This window comes from Diabrotica virgifera, chromosome 8, assembly GCF_917563875.1.
Source record: "Diabrotica virgifera virgifera chromosome 8, PGI_DIABVI_V3a".
NCBI classification, from domain to species: Eukaryota; Metazoa; Arthropoda; class Insecta; order Coleoptera; family Chrysomelidae; genus Diabrotica; species Diabrotica virgifera.
Window position 1 is genome coordinate 139,450,554 of NC_065450.1, and position 19,244 is coordinate 139,469,797.

A 19,244-nucleotide genomic window follows, 5' to 3' on the forward strand; every position below is an offset into this window, starting at 1 on the left:
ATAGATGCTAACCTGTTACAGATCTCATTTATATGTACTCCAAAATCTAAATTTTGTGCTTTGGTTTAGAGTAACCATTTCCCGTTGAATTGAGCCAGTTTCTGGTAAGGTACTATTATTTGTTTTAGTGACGAAACATATATAATTTGTTTTTTCTCTGTTCAGCATGAGTTTATTCATATTGAGCCATCTCTGTGCTTTCTCTAATGTATTATTAGTGATATTCAATAAATTATTCAAGGATGACCCTATAGTTAAAATGTTAATATCATCTGCAAATTCTACAATAAGAGTATTCTGATTGTTATCTGTAATGTCTAAAGCTAAATCATTTACATAAAAAACAAAGAGAAGAGGACCCGTACTATAGTATATTCACAAATTCTTGCTGCGTCAACATCCACCAAATATTAATGCAACATTGTTCATTAAAAATGTCTCATTTGGTGCTTCATGGATGAATTTTAATCTTAAAACATCCTTTCTAGACAGAACTTTAGACTTTTTTGGCTGGTATCCTTTTGACCCTTGCTTCAAATATTCGTGCAACACATTAAACGCCACTGAGTTATATTTAACTCACACCCTGTTTGGACAAGACATTCTGTGAGTTAAATATAATTCCATAATAATATACTTATCATGAACATTCTAAATATGGAGCCTGAACTCCAAAAAAAAAAAACATTAAGTTAACGGTTAATGTGTTAACTGTGGAATTAACAATGTTAATATTCTTATTTACCATTAAAGTCTTCTTTGCGGCTGAATATTTGGAGAATAAGGAACTCAGAGAAAACATTTCAGTGAGATCGCTAAAGTATCCAAGCAACACAGTTTCATTAATATGTTCTACACAGTTCTCTGTCATCCAGTTCAGTAATTTGTCATATTCTCTGTGATATGGCTCTCTAGATTTCTTCGGTAGCAAGCTTTTTACTACCAATACATATCGTATTTGTACAATACGATAACACAGACTAGTGACATAAACGTTTGTATGCACTGTGGGCATTAATAGATGTGTATACCCTCGGGTGACTTACAAACACAAGGGCCTCTAACCCCAGGCATAAACACTCAATGCCCTTGGTACATAAATAACTATTATGGGTTTATATTTTGCATTTCATGCTATTCTTATCAGTTTATTTAGCAGCTCTAACACTATTATGTTTTAAATTTCTTTTTATTTGTCTTAATGCCTCGACAACTAATGGCCATTGGCATGGTACAGTTGATTTTGCAAACAGATATTTAGTGTATTGTGTGTGTTAAGTAAATGTCTTGTTATTTTCAAAAGGCGACTTCATTGTCTTTACAAAGAGATGCTAATTGTATCCGACATCTGTGGTCCCTCCGGTGAATACTGTATTGATCCCACAAGGATATAATCCCTTCTTTTTCAGGGTTTTTGTTACTCACTTCTTCTTCTTCTACGGCACTACAGCCCAAATTGAGCCTTGGCTTCCTTTATTTTTTGCCTCCTCCCTTGCCTGTCTGTGGCTGCTCTTCTCCATACACGGACTCCTAAAAGGGCTTGTGCGTCGCTGTTTACTGTGTCTTCCCAGCGCTTTCGTGGCTTCCCAACCAGTCTCTTTCCTTGCATTCTAGCATTCAGTGCTCGTTTTGGTAGCCTATCCTCTCCCATTCTTATCACATGTCCGGCCCATTGCAATCTTTGTATTCTAATGAAGTCTGACAGGGGCCTTTCCTTATAAAGTTGATAAAGCTCAGGGTTGTATCGACTTCTGAAGATTCCGTTTTCCCTCACAGGTCCTAGTATTCTCCTAGGTACTTTCCTTTCGAATGTGTCGAGTTTGTTTTTGGATGTTTCTTTCAGGACCCAGGCTTCACTGCCATAGCATGTTATTGGTTGAATTAAGGTTTTATAGATTCTCATCTTTCTATTTCGGTGGACACTTTTAGACCAAAATATATGGGAGAGGGCAAAATAAGCTCTGTTTGCCTGCGTTATTCTCTTCCGTATTTCTCCATCTTCTGATCCGTCGGCATATATTTCTACTCCCAGGTATGTAAACTTTTCAACTGTTTCAATGTCATCTTCATGTATAATGTTTTCTGGGACTATATTTCTTCTCGTCTGAGTCATTATTTTTGTTTTTTCTGTGTTAATTTCCAGACCTAGCATTTTTGTTTTGTGTTTTTAACTCTGCATATGTTTCCTGTGCTGCTGTTGATGTTCTACTCATAATATTAATATCATCAGCATAAGCGGCCAGTTGAACCACTCGGTTGGTCAGTAGATTTCCTCGTCCAGTTTGCATTTGCCTAACCGCATACTCCAGTGCCAGGTTAAACAATGTTGGGGCCAGCCCATCTCCCTGCTTTAGGCAGTGCGAAATGTTGAAAAAGTTTGTCCGGTGTTTCATCCATTGTGGCTTTAATGAGTCTTATTAGCTTGTGTGTAATTGCCAATTCAGCCAATATATAGTATAGTTTGTTCCTTTTGACTGAGTTGTATGCCTGTTTGAAGTCTACAAACATGTTGTGAACATCAACATCGTGTTCCCATGCTTTGCTCAAGATCTGTTTGACTGTACATATTTGATCCAGTGTCGATCTTCCCCGTCGGAAGCCCGTCTGATACTCTCCAATAATATTTTCTGCTAGTGGTTGGAGGCGCTGGTTTATAATATACATGAGGACTTTATATGCTGTACATAGTAGAGAGATTCCACGGTAGTTTTTGCACTGGAGTTTGTCTCCTTTTTTATAGATCGGGCATATAGTAAAACCTCCATTAACCAAACCCTTTTTAACTGAAACATCGTTTAACCGAAATTACTGACAGTTTCAATAATTTCGTCAATAAAAAGTAAATAAAAAAAAACAATAAAATTAAGGAAAATGAATATGTTTAGAGTGTTTTTTTTTAAAGAAATCTTCTATTTTCTTTTGTGTTTTCCTTTGACGAAGCTAATGTTTTGCAGCTATATCTCTCCAATACTATGTAATTTGATAAAAGAAGAATACAAAAAACAATGTTATATTTAACCAAAATTCTTGTTATCCGAAACGGCCTCTCCCCCAATTATTTCGGTTAACGGAGGTTTTACTGTACTACACTTTTCTTCCAGTCGTCAGGTATTTTCTCTTCTTGCCATACGTCTTTGATGAGCACGTGGATGTGACTTGCTAGGTGGTCGCCACCTATCTTATATAGTTCTGCTGGTATTTCGTCAACTCCTGGAGCTTTATTGTTTTTCTGGGCCTTAATGGCTTCGAAAACTTCCTCTATGGTTGGAGCTTCTACTCCATTCTCTTCTATGTAGATCATACCCATTTGTTACTCACTTAGTCATTACAAAATATGATTTAGGAATCAGTGAATTGTAAATATCCATACAAAAGGGACAAAAATAACATTGGTTAAAAAATGTGCATATAAACTGCAGTTTAGTTTAATTAATTAACTGAATGTGTCCGCCGAATAATGTTGTAAGCGCCACATCACTTGTTTTTAAGAAATCGAAAAAAAAGTTTTAAAATTTTATGAGTTATTAATAAAGTTTGTAAGTACCAATTACAAACTGTATTACTCACCCTTCGTTGTATAAACTCACCATTATCACAATTTTAAAACGTTTTCTTTAACTTCTCAAAAATGAGCAATGTGGTGCTTGCAAGGTTATTCAGCGGACCCATTCAATTATTGTAAACATCAGTTCCAAAGTTTTATTTGGTATATTTTATTTTTTAATCTAATTTGAGCCTAATGCCACAACTACGGATTTTTCTGTTAACACTTTTTCAATTGTGTGTAGGTGTGCTGTCAGTTTTCTTGATTCTGGAGTTCCCCATTATGTCCCTCCATATTATTTTGCTTGTATTAATATTTTGATTCAAAAGTATTTCAAACTTTCAAAAACCTATTTTTTGAAATACATTTAACTTATCTACCACACGGAATAGAGTATCTTATAAATTTCTTACCTTGTACAGCCAGTTCTGATAAAAAGTTAAAGTAACAGAAGGAATGTAATAAAGTCCAATTAGACACCCTGTAAAAAGGGATGACCAAAGACATGTTGGAGAACAGATTTTTCGTTTCATTGGTTCCAAATCAAGTGTTTCCGGCTCATCCGTGTTATCTACCACTCTATATTTTGGTTTTTTATCGGTTTTGAACATATTGTAAGGAGTGTTGTTATCTTATCGATGTTGTGGATATGTGGTTCTGACCATTTTTGCGTTCAACGATGTGGATAGTGCACTTTATTTATTATTCTTATCAAAGCAGTTTTTCCTACAATTAGTGCATTTGTAGTTTAATTTGTTTATTAGAAATAACATGTACATGTCATATTTTTCTTCAAAATTGGTTTGTTGTTTCAGCCAACGTCAATTGTCATCGTCAATGTCATGTCATACGTCATACACATGGCTACAGACAAGGATCTACAGACCGAGTGAGTCTCGTAAATTGCACGGCTTCGAGCCACGCTTCACGCAACCGTATTTGCATACTTGTATTTTGAGTTGTGTGGTCGTACTCTGGTCGAGTGGAGTTATAATTTACCAAATTTAAATATAATCGTTACTAGGTCACTACTGATTCATAATATGTATATACTATAATATAATATATTAAAGTTTTTAAATATTGCTAATATTATTAAAGTTTTTAACATTGTATTGTAATATACTTTGTTTTATTAATAATAATATTACCTAAGTATTGCACCTTGTTCAAAAAAAGTTCAAGATAAATACCGCGGTTTTTTCATATGAAAACGAAAAGCAAAATATACAATTTGCAGAGTATGTAAATGCTTGTTTTTGATAAAATAATACAAATTGTATGTAGGTAGGTAGAGTAGCAAAGCGTTGATAGTTATAGCAAAAGTAGCTACGCCATCGGAGATTGACGCCATCTAAGTTATTACGAGTTTTTGAAGCGTGAAATTGTGGAAATCTCATTTTTAAACAAAACTGAACATTATTATCTAATAAAAAAAATGTGCAAGTTCCCTATTGGCAGGAAGTAGGTACTGTACAAACTACTAAATTATGTTAAGCAAACGTTTGTGGATATTACCAGAGGCGTACGACGGGGGAAAGTGAATGGTTGACACTTTCCAAATTCTACGCCACTGGCGGAATTGCTAATTTAGTTCAATTTTTGGATTCTCCAATACTTTCTATGAAAATAATATACTCTTTATTCGTAACGATAAAGTCATTAGTTTTCGAGATCTTTGAAGTTAAAAATTAAACGATACGGTTATTTTGATTAATGTATTGTACCACTTCATTTTTAATTTCAAATATCTCGAAAACTAATCATTTTATCGTTACGAATGAAGAGAATATTATTTACATAAAAAGTATTGGAAAATAAAAAAATTACACTAAAATAGCAATTTCGTCAGTGGCGTAGAGTTTGGGAAGGGTCAACCAGGCACTATTCCCTGTCGTACGCCTCAGGTAGTAGCTAGAAACGTTTATTTATCTTAATTTAGTAGGGTGTACAGTACCTACACTTTCTGCTAAGTATGATAAGGATACGCCAAATAGTTTTAAAGTACTGGGTACAAATAATTTTTAAATTTTAATCATATGAATCATATCATAAATTAATCAAAATAACTTGCCGTTTCATATTTAACTTCAAATATCTCGAAAACTAATGACTTTATCGTTACCAATGAAGACTATATTATTTACGTAGAAAGTATTGGAGAATATAAAAATGGCACTAAAATAGTAATTACTCCAGTGGCGTAGAATTTGAGAAGGGCCAACCACTCATTATCCCCTGTCGTACGCCTCTGGTAGTAGCTAGAAACGTTTGTTAATAATAATTTAGTAGGATATATAGTAGTCGCACTTTTTGATAAGTATGAAAAGGATACGTCGAATAGTTTTAAAATGCCGAGCAAAAATAGTTTTTAAATTTTTAGATAAAACACCCTGTAACTCAGTAAGGAACTACATTTTATTTAAGTATTTTAGGTTAAATCTTCGTATTTTGTGCTAAGGTTTCTCCAGTGACTATATGGACAATTATTAATGAAACACCATGTATATAAAATAATAATAAAAAACAACCGGTATGACCAAAATCTCGGGTTGCATGATATGTTCTTTATTGATTTTAAATAGGCCTACGACTCCCATCTCACAAAACGAAGTAGACGAAGCAATGAGATCACTAGGAAAATCCAGAAAAATAGGAAACCATGATATCCGCTGTGAGCTTCGCTGGTATCACCAACTGGCGGATTACTGGTGCAACTTCGGTTGGAAATTTCAAACTTATTATTTAATTCTTATCGTGTAATATTTACAATGCAAAGAAGTAATTAGATTGTAATCGATGGTTATTATCATTAAGTACAAAATTTATGATCCATTATATGTAATTATTTTTTTAATGTTTTACTTAGATATCATTTTGAAGTTATATTAATGTTGTTCTGAAGCTATTTTCTTGTGGCATTTTTATAATCAATTACTTTTAATGAGAAATAAGCCACAATTTTAACAAAAAAATGATTTTATTAACGTTTCGAAGCGTTAATAAAATCATTTTTTTGGTAAAATTGTGGCTTATTTCCCATTAAAAGTAATTGAAGTTATATTAGTTTCCTTCTTTCCTACTTCCGATATTTTCACAATTATCGTGTAGATGGCGCTTAGATTAATATATTAATTATAATATAAAATGTTACAAAACCAAATTTCAGTATTTAAAACATATTTAAGGTAAAAATATATGCCACAGCTTTGGCCGGCCAACTAACCTTTTTTCCTATTAGTGCGGCAGATTCGTGCAAATATTATAAGAATTGTGCATTTAATGATAGAAGCATATAATTTGGACCACCTATACTACACATATAAAGGTTTAAAAATATCACTGGTTTAAAATTAGATAGGAGGCCATCTCAGAATTTGCCATTTACAAAAATGGCGGGGAGTCAAAATGGCGACTATACATATGTGGCTAATAGCACGATAACTTTTGAACGAGACTTCAGATTTCAACCAAATTTGGTATATAGGTTCTTTTTTTGATGTATAAGATTGAGCTCTTCAACAGGGAGAATCCTTTTACCAGAAGTTGTGTTTTTCCTGGTTTTTATGTAAAAATATGTTGTTTCTTTTTTAATTGTTTCACCCTGTATATATTAATTTTTCAAAAAGGTGATACCGGCCTTGAAAAGAGCGTAAAAATATTTTTCAGGAAATATTTTTAACTTTTTATTTAGGTTAATTACCATTTAATAAATGCAAAACGTATATCTTCACATGTACCTATATGCGGCAGATTTGTGCAAATATTATAAGAATTATTGTGCATTTAATGGTAGAAGCATATAATTTGGACCACACATACTACACATATAAATATTAAAATTTAGATATGAGGCCATCTCAGATTTAGTATTTTACAAAAATGGCGGGCATTCAAAATGAATCTGCCGCCCATAGGTACATGTGAATATACGTTATGCATTTATTAAATGGTAATTAACACAACTGAAAAGTTCAAAATATTTCCTAAAAAATATATTTACGCTCTTCTCAATGGCGTTATTATCTTTTTGAAAAATTTATATATACAGGGTGAAAGAATTGAAAAAGAAACACCATATTATTACATAAAAAAACAGTAAAAACACAGATTCTGGTAAACCGATTCTTCCAGTTCAAGACCTCGATATTATTCATCAAAAAAGAACCTATACCTATACCAAATTTGGTTGAAATCTGATGTTTCGTTCAAATGTTATCGTGCTATTAGTCACATATGTATAGTCGCCATTTTGAATGCCCGCCATTTTTGTAAAAGGAACAAAAACTGAGATAGCCTCGTATCTAAATTTGAACCTTTATATGTGTAGTATATATGTGGTCCAAATTATATGCTTCTACCATTAAATGCACAATAATTCTTATAATATTTGCATGAATCTGCCGCATATAGGTACATGTGAAGATACGTTTTGCATTTATTAAATGGTAATTAACATAAATAAAAAGTTAAAAATATTTCCTAAAAAATATTTTTACGCTCTTTTCAATGGTGGTATTAGCTGTTTGAAAAATTAATACATACAGGGTGAAAAAATTGAAAACAAACAGCATATTTTTACATAAAAACCAGGAAAAACACAACTTCTGGTAAACCGATTTTGCCGGTTCAAGACCGCGATCTTATACATCAATAAAAGAACTTATATACCAAATTTGGTTGAAATCTGAAGTCTCGTTCAAAAGTTATTGTGCTATTAGTCACAATGTATAGTCGCCATTTTGAATCCCCGCCATTTTTGTAAAAGGCAAAATCTGAGATGGCCTCATATCTAAATTTGAACCTTTATATGTGCAGTATATGTGGTCCAAATTATATACTTCTATCATTAAATGCACAATTATTTCACATATCGGCTGCACTATATTAATGTTTTTAAATGCAATATTTTAAATGAATCACTTTGATAGTTATGTCAAATTTCCAACCGAAGTTCACTGATTTGTCACTACTGGCGCTCACGAACTTTTAAGTATCATCTCTACCTACGAGCTCACAGCGGATGAGGAAGTTTTTCAAATCAGTTTAACGTCAATAAGGGGATTAAAATAGGAATACCACCTCTCAACAGACTTATTCAACCTAGTTCCACTGATCTACTATCTTAACACATCTCTTGTTAAGATTAAAGATAATCTGTGCTAAATAGTACTAGATAATAAAACTTCGAAAAATGTTCACAAATTGCATATTTGTTTTCGATTTTGCATTTGTCAGACTTTGCTTATGTCAGACTGATAGCAAATTATATTGTTGCAGCTGATATTTTAATCAATAACCAAGAGGTCCATTTGAAATTAAACAATCAGTAGTTCAAGGGCGGATCCAGGGAGGGGGCCATGGCCCATCCGAGAATTTAAATAGATATAAATTTAAATATTTGCAGTTCAAATGTTTATAATTTCAAATACATGTATATTATGCACAAAACAGTGGATAAGTACATATTATGTCTTCTGGTCTAGAATTGAACAAAAGCAGTAACGGAAACCTCAAGAAAGACATATTATGTTTTGTAAATCAACATGTTATAACGACCTAAAATAGCCATCAAAATCGTACCAATTTCCATATTCTGTACACACAAAGAATTAAAAAAGAAATGTAGCGTTACTTGGGTCGCGAGCCCTTAGAAAAACAAAGGAGTTGGTTGGTACTTTCGCACATTCAAAAGGGATTGTCCTGCAAGTGCTGCGTTTTATTTTTCTAATGAAAAGTATGGTCACAATAAAGGGATGATCGCCCAAAGCCTTGTCACGAAACCTTTAACATCTTTCGTCAAACTCATGGGCAAAGACTGAGCCATACAAACTCATGAAAAAACATCATATCACAAGAAGTAGCATTCTACGTTCAGGTTGGGCTGGATTTTCTACAAAGTTGTCGCAACCCGTAAAAGTCATTCATTGACCAGGTAGACCCTCAGAGGTCTAAACAGATACAAGAAAATAAAGAAAGACTAAGACCAATAGTAGAGTCTATAAGGTAGTGTTCTTTAGGTCGACAAATCATTCCTCTAAGAGGCCATAGTGATGATGGCCTTCTGCTTCTGGACGAAGATGCTGGACCTAGTAATGAGGGGAATTGTCAAGGTTTAGAGTAGCATCAGAAGATAAGACTTTTAAGCAACACCTATTCACAGCATCTTCCCGAGCAACATAAATTAGTAGCACCAGTCAAAATCAATTGATAACATGTTGTGGTGAAGAAATAATTAAACAAATAATGAATCAGGTTCAAAGTGCAAATTATTTCTCTGTCATATTTAAAAAAAACAACCGACGTATTCCACGTGGAACAGTTTCCTTTAAATTTGAGATACATACACAATAACATTCGTGAAGACTTTGTCAAGTTGACTGACCCTTATTAGAACATAAAAATAATTAGTGAAACTCAATAAAGAGGAGAAGAACAAGGCCTGACAGGAGAAGCATTGGGAAAAATAAGTATCTAACTTGTTAAAAGAACTGCACTTGGATCCGAAGAAATGTGTAGGAATTTTGAATGTCTTTATGGCACTCAAAAGTTTGTGAAAAGTGCCTTAAAACTCACCTTTGTATCCATAATTTTTAAAAATTACTCCTAGATCCCCCGGTCCCCCTCCCCAAAAAAGTTCATGGCGCCTCCCGAAAATCTGTCCTGGATCCGCCCTTGTCAGTAGTTGTATTATGCAAACAAATGATTTAAAATTTTTGTGAAAAATCCTTTGTAAAAGGTATAATTTTTTTTTATTAAAATCCCTTTAAGGACTACGTCACAGAACGTTTTCGATTTTTTATCATCATAAAAACAATCTGCAATTGTAGACTCTCAACTCTCGTCATGTAGACACATCAATTCACTTTGCAACCCACGTGATGGGAAAGTCATACTTTGACGAAGGGCATAATTCTTTATAAATATTATCCATTCTATGGAATTTCAAGCAAATGTGCGATTATAACATTACCAGAGAACGGCAGTTCTCGCCAGTGGCGCACAGCCACACCCCTCGACGGCCCTTCCTATTTAGGGCCTGTTTTTCGTTCTCGTCCCCAAAACTCCCAAAAACTTCGAAAATTTAAGTCCGACCTTTGCGGCTTCTAATAGTACTGATCATTACCTTTCCAACGCATGTCTAATTTTGAAAATCGGTTATACCATTCAAAAGTTACCGAGCTCAGACATATGACTCAATTTCTATTTAAAAAAGGGAAAATGTTTGTGGATATGTATGTGGCTGGAAAAGTTAAACCGATCTGAATTTTTCTGTGTTTGAAGAGGGGGTCAGGGCCGATTCAGAACCGGTGTGGTTTGTGACTTTTGACCACCCATAAGCCAGTATAGGACTTGGTAGGTACAAACGGGATATTTTTTGGGGGTATATATCTTCGGTTCAAGAAGAGACAGTAGAACCGCAAATACACCAAATCAATAATGTTGAGTTAAGCTTTCAAATGGTGTTTAAGCCGTCAGGATCAGACATACACACGGCCCAGTATCGCCGAAAAACTGAAAAACTAAACTTTGAAAATTTTGGTTTTTCGACAATTACTTAAAATTTCAACCTACTAATTGCGCCAATAACTGAGCGTTTGTAGAATGACTCTAGACGAATCTGACGGTGTATACGCCATATCCGGAAAAATTCAAATTTTTAAGTTATAGGCTTCATAAATATGATCAAATCTATTTCCTATGGGAAAACGGTTTTTCAAGCTCAATAATTCCTGTAATAGCTTCAGTTATCATTAAAGCTCGGATTTATAGGCAACAAAAGTTGAAGAAAAAGGCGCCTATATAGGCAAAGATTTTTATTAAAAAAGGCAGGAATATTAACATTTAGGCAAAATATAGGCAATAAAGGAATATAACTTATTATTTATTGTACAAAGTGAATTAACGTAATATTAACTTAAGGCAGGTATATTTACACATCATAATCATAACATTAGTATAAATAAACTGGTAACTAAATAACTGTTAATTAATAATTAAACATTGTAACCACTTAAAATTTTATCATTAATAGAAACAACCAAATGTTTTTCAATATTTTCGGTCTTAAAACTATGTCTTCGATCACTTAAAATTAATTTGTACATTGAAAACGAACGTTCGACATCGACAGATGTAATTGGAGCATATTTCAGAGCGGATAATAAATCTGGCATAATTTGTAATTCCTCGGAAAATGTCCCATTCAAAACTTTAGCAACATTAGATAAAAACGAAAAACCTTCATTCTTGTCGAAAACATATTTCATTTTTTAAAAAATTAATTGACCGTTACTTCCAGGTCCCGATTTAATTTTCGTCTTTAAATTATCTATTAATTTTAATAATAAGGTAATTGTGGTAACTATTAATTTATAATTGTCATTGATATACATAGGCGAGTTCCTGTTTCAATTTAGGATTTTTTAATATTTTTTTTGCTTCTCGAATGGCTTCGGAAATATCATGAAAAAATTCTGACATAACTAATTCTATTTCATTGCAGTGTTCAAAGTAAAAAAAACTGCTTCGAGCCAGGTTCCCCACCTTGTAATTACTGGATTAGGTGGCAAAGGGACACCGGGAAGTCTTTCTTTATATATTTGCACCCTCAACGGAGCCTTTACAAAAACTTTTTTCATAAAATTTATAAAATTATTTACCAACGGTAACAGATTTCTTATTTCATCAGCAATTCTATTTACCCCGTGGGCTACACAAGTGCAATGAATTAAATTAGGATAAAAAATCTTTAAATTAACAGCAGCTTTTAACATATATGCCGCAGCATCTGAAATCATTAAAACTATTTTATTCACTGGTATAGGGTTGGGTAAAAAGAGGTTTGTTAAACTATCTTGTATAAATCGACTTATTGTTAAATTGTTTGTTTTTTCCAATTCTTTAACGGCAACTAAATAAGGTTTTCTCGCAAAGTTTTCGTTCAAAATTCCAATCATTAAATTAGCTATATACCTGCCGCATACATCTGTCGTTTCATCCACGATAATATAAAAAAAATTGCCCTCTAACTCCCGCTTAATTTTTGAAATACATTCCACATAAAATTTTTCCACAGTATGTTTTCTCAATATACTCTCGTCCGGTAAGGATTTATTAAGATATTTTTCGAAAAAGCATTTAAAACTAGGGTTATTAACTTTATATAGAGGAATGTTGGATGCAATCATCATCTGGCATAAATCAAATTTAAATGCGTCTTCCTCCTTTTTTTTTGAACTGCTTAAACTATCCCGCAGAGATATTTGGGCTAACTTAGAGGAATTTAATTTTTCCAAATTACGTTTATGAAGTGGGGTTCCACAATGCTGGCCAATAAAGTACTTTTTTCTTCTTGAAATCTGAGAATTTAAAAAAAAAATAATTAGAATTCTAAAACCGCTTTAGAATTTAGTTATGTTGTGGGACGAGAAAAAAAGAGAAAAAATAAAACTTACCGATTTGCCGCATGGTTTACAAAATGCTCCATCTCCTTCTAGAGAAAGTTGCGAATAAGGTGCGATCCATAGCCTTAATTTATATGTCATCTTTTCACACAAATGTCTAAAACGTTTTAAAACGTGTTCTTTGCTTTTCGGTATACGCAACAAAACTAAACTAGGATATAGCAACTTGTGACTAAACTCTGACACAGTAACCGACTGTACAACTGATAATAAACTAATAAAGCTTAGGGATTTCCAAATAGTTAACCCTCAAGTCTCGATCAGGTACATTTTCCTAGAAATCTGTTATACAGAGAGAGTCTGTAAAGTGGAATAAATTCAATATCTTAAATACTAATTGTTTTTTTGGAAAATGCTCAGACCCGTCGATTAGTATTTCAAATTGTCCTTTTTGACATTCAATAAAAATGTATACAGGGTGTCCCAATTTAGAGATATGACGTCATCGTCGATTTTCTTAAATGGCAACACTGTCATTTTGATAGCTAATTTGATAGGGTTTGTAAAGTTATACATAACTGCAAAATATCAAATTTTTACTCTCTACCATTTACAAGATAATAGAAAATAACAAAGTTATATCTGTAATTTGGAATATATTCAATAATTAAAATACTAACTGTTTTTTTGAAAAATGCTCAGACCCGTCGATTAGTATATCAAATTGTCATTTTTGACATATAATAATAATGTATACAGGGTGTCCCAATTTAGAGATATGACGTCATCGTTGATTTTCTTAAATGGCAACACTATCATTTTGATAGCTATTTTGATAGCGTGTGTAAAGTTATACACATCTGAAAAATTTCAAAATTTTATTCCCTACCATTTACAAGATAATAAAAAATAACAAAGTTATGAAGAACAAGAAGTAATCAAATAATAATTGAATTTATTTATTTCAATTAAGCAAATGCTCATAACGTTGCCCATTGACAATTTGACAATAATTGAGGGCAACATTATGAGTTTTTGCTTAATTTATTGAAATAATTAAATTCAATTATTAGTTGATTACTTCTTTTTCATAACTTTGTTATTTTTTATTATCATATAAATGGTAGAGAATACAAATTTGAAATTTTGCAGTTGTGTATAACTTTACACACCCTATCAAAATAGCTATCAAAATGACAGTGTTGCCATTTAAGAAAATCAACGATGACGTCATATCTCTAAATTGGGACACCCTGTATACATTATTATTATATGTCAAAAAGGACAATTTGATATACTAATCGACGGGTCTGAGCATTTTTCAAAAAAACAGTTAGTATTTTAATTATTGAATATATTCCAAATTACAGATATAACTTTGTTATTTTCTATTATCTTGTAAATGGTAGAGAATAAAAATTTGATATTTTGCAGTTATGTATAACTTTACAAACCCTATCAAATTAGCTATCAAAATGACAGTGTTGCCATTTAAGAAAATCGACGATGACGTCATATCTCTAAATTGGGACACCCTGTATACATTATTATTGAATGTCAAAAAGGACAATTTGAAATACTAATCGACGGGTCTGAGCATTTTCCAAAAAAACAATTAGTATTTGAGATATTGAATTTATTCCACTTTACAGATTCTCTCTGTATAAACGAACCATTGATATTTTATTATTGACCCAAAATTTTATTATAGAATAGTTTAGTAATAGAATAATATCATGGGTAGTACCATTAAATTTTAAAAAAGGCACAAATAGGCGGAATTTACGAAAAAGGCAAAAAGTGCAAAAAACAATTATAATAGGCAAAATAGGCAAAAAAAGGCATTTTGCCTATAATCCGAGCTTTAGTTATCATACTTGACCTTAGATGTATCAGATACTACTTGTCAATACGTTTCAAACTCATGTTTAGTGATCAAAATCGGTTAAGCAGTTTAGAAGTTATTAAGCTACAAAAGTATAATAAAATTAACGATTATTCCCGAAATGGTTTATGTAGTTGTAGTGGTTACGACGCTAAATTTGATCTAGCAACGGACAATCCAAGTTCATTAACTGGCCATCCCAATAATTTTTTTCAATTTATTTCGAATAGAAAATATCTAGTGTACATTCGATGGACACTAGATCATTTGGGAGATAATGCGACAAAGGCGACCATTCTTAAAGCTTAACGTGTAATCGGAAAAAATTGCATTCAACTTCATACATTTATTTTATAAAAAAAACTTTGAAAAACTCCTGATACAAGAATAAAAGACCGCTAAACGCCGTAAAAATGAGTGGTGCATACAATATTCCAGCTACAACAGATCTGATATGAATATTATGTGGCGCGAAAATGTATTTTGATTTTGATGCAAAATAAAATTTAAGTTTAATTTTAAAAGATTTTTCCATAATATTTGCTAAAGTGAGTTTCAAAATTCAAACTGTATCAAAGTTACCCTTTTATGGCGCGTTTTACTTCGAATTTAACAAATATTATGAAAAATCTTTTAAAATCAAACTAAAATTTTATTTTGCATCAAAATCAACATACATTTTCGTGCCACATAATATTCATATCAGATGTATGTACAAGAATAAAAAACCGCTAAACTCCGTAAAAATGAGTGGCGCATACAATATTCCAGCTACAAAAGATCTGATATGAATATTACGTGGCGCGTAAATGTATTTTCATTTTGATGCAAAATAAAATTCTAGTTTTATTTTAAAAGATGTTTCATAGTATTTGCTAAATTCGAAGTAAAACGCGCCAGAAAAGAGTAACTTTGATACAGTTTGAATTTTGATGCTCTTTTGTGGCGCGTTTACTTCAAATTTAGCAAATATTATGAAGAAATCTTTTAAAATAAATCTAGAATTTTATTTTGCATCAAAATGAAAATACATTTTCGTGCCACGTTATATTCATATCAGATCTTTTGTAGCTGGAATATTGTATGCGCCACTCATTTTTACGGCGTTTAGCGGTTTTTTATTCTTGTAATTATATACCACTTAAAAGGGTTCTCATCCTGGCATTTCCTTTGGTGGCTCAGGTTGCATTTAACCTATTTTTTAACATTGATGATGATTTTTTTTAAATCGAAACCGTTCTGTGATGTAGCCCTTAAAGGGATTTTAATAAAAAAATTTATATCTTTTACAAAGGATTTTTCATTAAAGATTTTTGTGATTGATGGTGTACAGCCAGCTACAGGAAAAAATTCTTTCTTTTCCTTGTGGATTTTGATTTTAAAGAACTTGCTGAACAAATTTATTATATATTTGTATGCTGTCTGGACCCGATAATGAGTGTTCAGATTTTTTTAGTGGCACAAAGGCTTACTATACTTATTAAAAGATTATGCAAAAAACTTATCTCTAAGTTATAAATAGAATTTAATTATAAAATTATCTTATCTGATTAGTTCTTATCCGAGCTTAAGAAACTAAAATTACAGAACAAGAACATCATCTGGGCACCTGACAATCGTATGTTAGGCGATCATGATCTCTGACAATGAAGATAAAGTATGGCAATTGATAGAAACATTCAAAACAGCGGTTGAGCTACGCAAGACCGAATCTTTAGCGGTGGCAGGGGAATTAAAATGATGTAAACAGTAATTTTAGAGCCATGTACTGAAAATATTCCTGAAAATTATACATACTGGAGTACACAGAAAACTGGAAATGGACATCAATGATACCCAGTTTGGAATTTTCATTCCTTCTTCTTTCTCCCTTGACCACTTCGCTCTCCAAATGCTTAACTCTCCTTCAAGTACAACTTCAGAATCACTGGGCAAAAGAGTTTTAAAGTTCTGGCAAACTTTCTGCAGCCTCACGTTCAACTCCAAGCATTTTTCGCTGACATTGGTGTTCAACATATTTGCAGGCATTAAAAGGTTGAGGTCAAAGCACAATAGGTTTTCTTCGGAGAACCTGGTTTGTAGATCAGTGATGCCATTGTCGAGAAGTGATATATACATGGACATCCTATAATATTCCATCACTGTCTCTGCTTCGTAGTTTTCTCTATGCCTTTGGCTTTTCACTACTCTGGGCATTTTGAGCTGCACGCCCAGCTTTTCAGAGGTAGTTAGAGCTTCCAAGTATAACTCTGTGAAATGATCATCACAATTTCGTCTCCTATCCTTCAGACATGTCAGTGTGTCTGTCACTGCATTGGAAGCCTTGTTCAAGTCTAAGTTTGGTTTTTGCAATAACTTGCTTAGGGGAAGGGTCCTTTTCAGAATATCTACCAGACAAACGCAAGAAAAAATGAATTCAGTGCTTGTTATTGAGTTGATATACAACACGGCCTTTTTGGCTGACTCGGACTCTTTCCATTCGCTTATCTCTGTAAATGAATCGACAATTTCTGGCAATGCAAAAAAATAAAATTACTGCATCATGTCTATCTACCCACCTAGTTTCACAGAGGCTCACTAGTTGCCCTCCTACGTGTTCATTTAGAACAGCATTCCTTTTTGCTGACTGATTATAAAAGTGAATGACTTCTTTCATAATGCCAACGGCATTATTTATGGATCGAATCTTATTAGATTTAGAAATAGAATTATTCAAGGCGTGGTTGTAGAATGGAAGCCGTTTTGCACTAACTGCCTCTGATTGGATCTTTGTTACACTACCTGATTCTTCAGATGTCATTACCGAAGCCCCATCTGTACCTATACCTACACAGTAACTAAGGTCTAAGCCAAGTTCTTTTACATTCCTTAAGACTATTTCACCTAGAGTTTTCCCTGATAGTTTGTTCTCTTTACACTCTTTACCATTTACATCTGCTGCTGCATTGTATGCATCAATAAAAGTTATGAAGTCCTCCCTTACGGCATCTTTCCAAAGATAACGGACAACTAATGTAATCTGTTCCTTATGAGACAAATCACTGGTTTCGTCAAACATCATAGACCAATATTTGGACTCGAGTATTCTTTTCAGAATTTCATCCCCACAACACTCTATTAAAGCATTTTGCGTTGTTTTGCTAATATATGTTGCTCGAGAAGATGATGTATTAAGATGTTTTTCGAGAGCTTTGTCACCCGCGTCTACTCAGAACTGCAAGAGAGCTTTGAAATTGCCCTGATTTGCTGCTGAAGTCTCAATGTCTAGGTTGATAGGACCATCGTCCCTGTGACCTCGAAAAGGTATGTTTTGACACCCGAGCAAAATAATGGTTTTGATAATGGGCTTTAGCCTTTCACGATTTTCTGTAACCTGACGAAGCCGCTCAGAGCATACCTGATTGATAACTTCTTTATTAGGTGATTTGTAAGTTTTCAAAAAGTCTTTCCCCAGTTCTACACAGGTTTTATGGTATAAACTTCTTTCATGGGTTTGCAAGTCGCCATATTTTCCTGTTAAGTCTTTAAACCGTGTCAAAGGTTCAATTACAAGTCTCCCCAGCTTCACGCCCTTATTGTGACCTGCCTTTTCTTGGGCGAAAACTGCACAGTATTTACAGAACAAATCTTTCTTCGACTCTGAAAGTACAAGCCATAGATGATTTTCTAGGTGGGTTTTAGACAAATACCTTTTAACGCCCTTTGAGTTTTCTGAATATGGATACACGTAGCTTGAGGGTGGCTTCCAATGTTCTTCCAAAAGAAGATATTTTGTGTAATCATCAGGCTTGTTATTTACATATAGCCCTATATCTTTGATGATATGATTTGAAGAGAGCTCTTTCACTTTACCTTCAGAGTTAATTGTAGGTCTGGATTCGCTTGAGGAGTTGGTAGGTCCACTGCTTTTTGAGTGTGAATCCAAGGCCAGAGGATCTCCTAAAAAAACACAACCTTGAAAGAATTGATCGACTAGACCTATTAGACTTGAAATAGTTTGTTTAATTTAAAATGTAACTTGTATTAAAAGTTATCATCCACATTATTAAAACAATTTACTTGATTTTCGTACTCAACAAATCAACCCCTAAATAATTGTTTTTCTAGGCAAATTGGGTATCATTTTAAAGCTCTTATCCTCTATATGTGCCTTTTGCAGGATTATATGTTGTTGCTCGCTATTACAAAAAAAGCTTACCGAAAACTTTCGCTTCGAAGTTTGGGTTTTGTGACACAGCAAGCGAGCTTTGCTCATGTTGTCCCACTTCCACTTCATCTCGAATTATTGTAAGTGATTCGGGTTTATCTTCATCGTCTCGTTTTGCACCCTCAGTCTCACCATTACTGCTACCTGAAATTATTTTAAAGTGAAAATCAAACAAAATTAACATTTAATAAATTAAATTTG

The 19,244-nt window shown here is 33.1% G+C and overlaps 1 protein-coding gene across 2 annotated transcripts in view; it reads right to left on the reverse strand.

Annotated features, from left to right (window-relative positions):
• LOC126889382 (solute carrier family 35 member C2) overlaps window positions 1-4,382 on the reverse strand; it is a 62,286-nt gene extending 57,904 nt beyond the window's left edge. For both annotated transcript variants that reach the window (XM_050657641.1, XM_050657642.1), the window contains exon 1: window positions 3,958-4,382. In XM_050657641.1, coding sequence (XP_050513598.1) covers window positions 3,958-4,155 — 198 coding nt within the window. In that variant the 5' untranslated portion in view covers window positions 4,156-4,382. The remainder of the gene's footprint in view (window positions 1-3,957) is intronic.
• Between the last annotated feature and the right edge of the window lie 14,862 nt (window positions 4,383-19,244).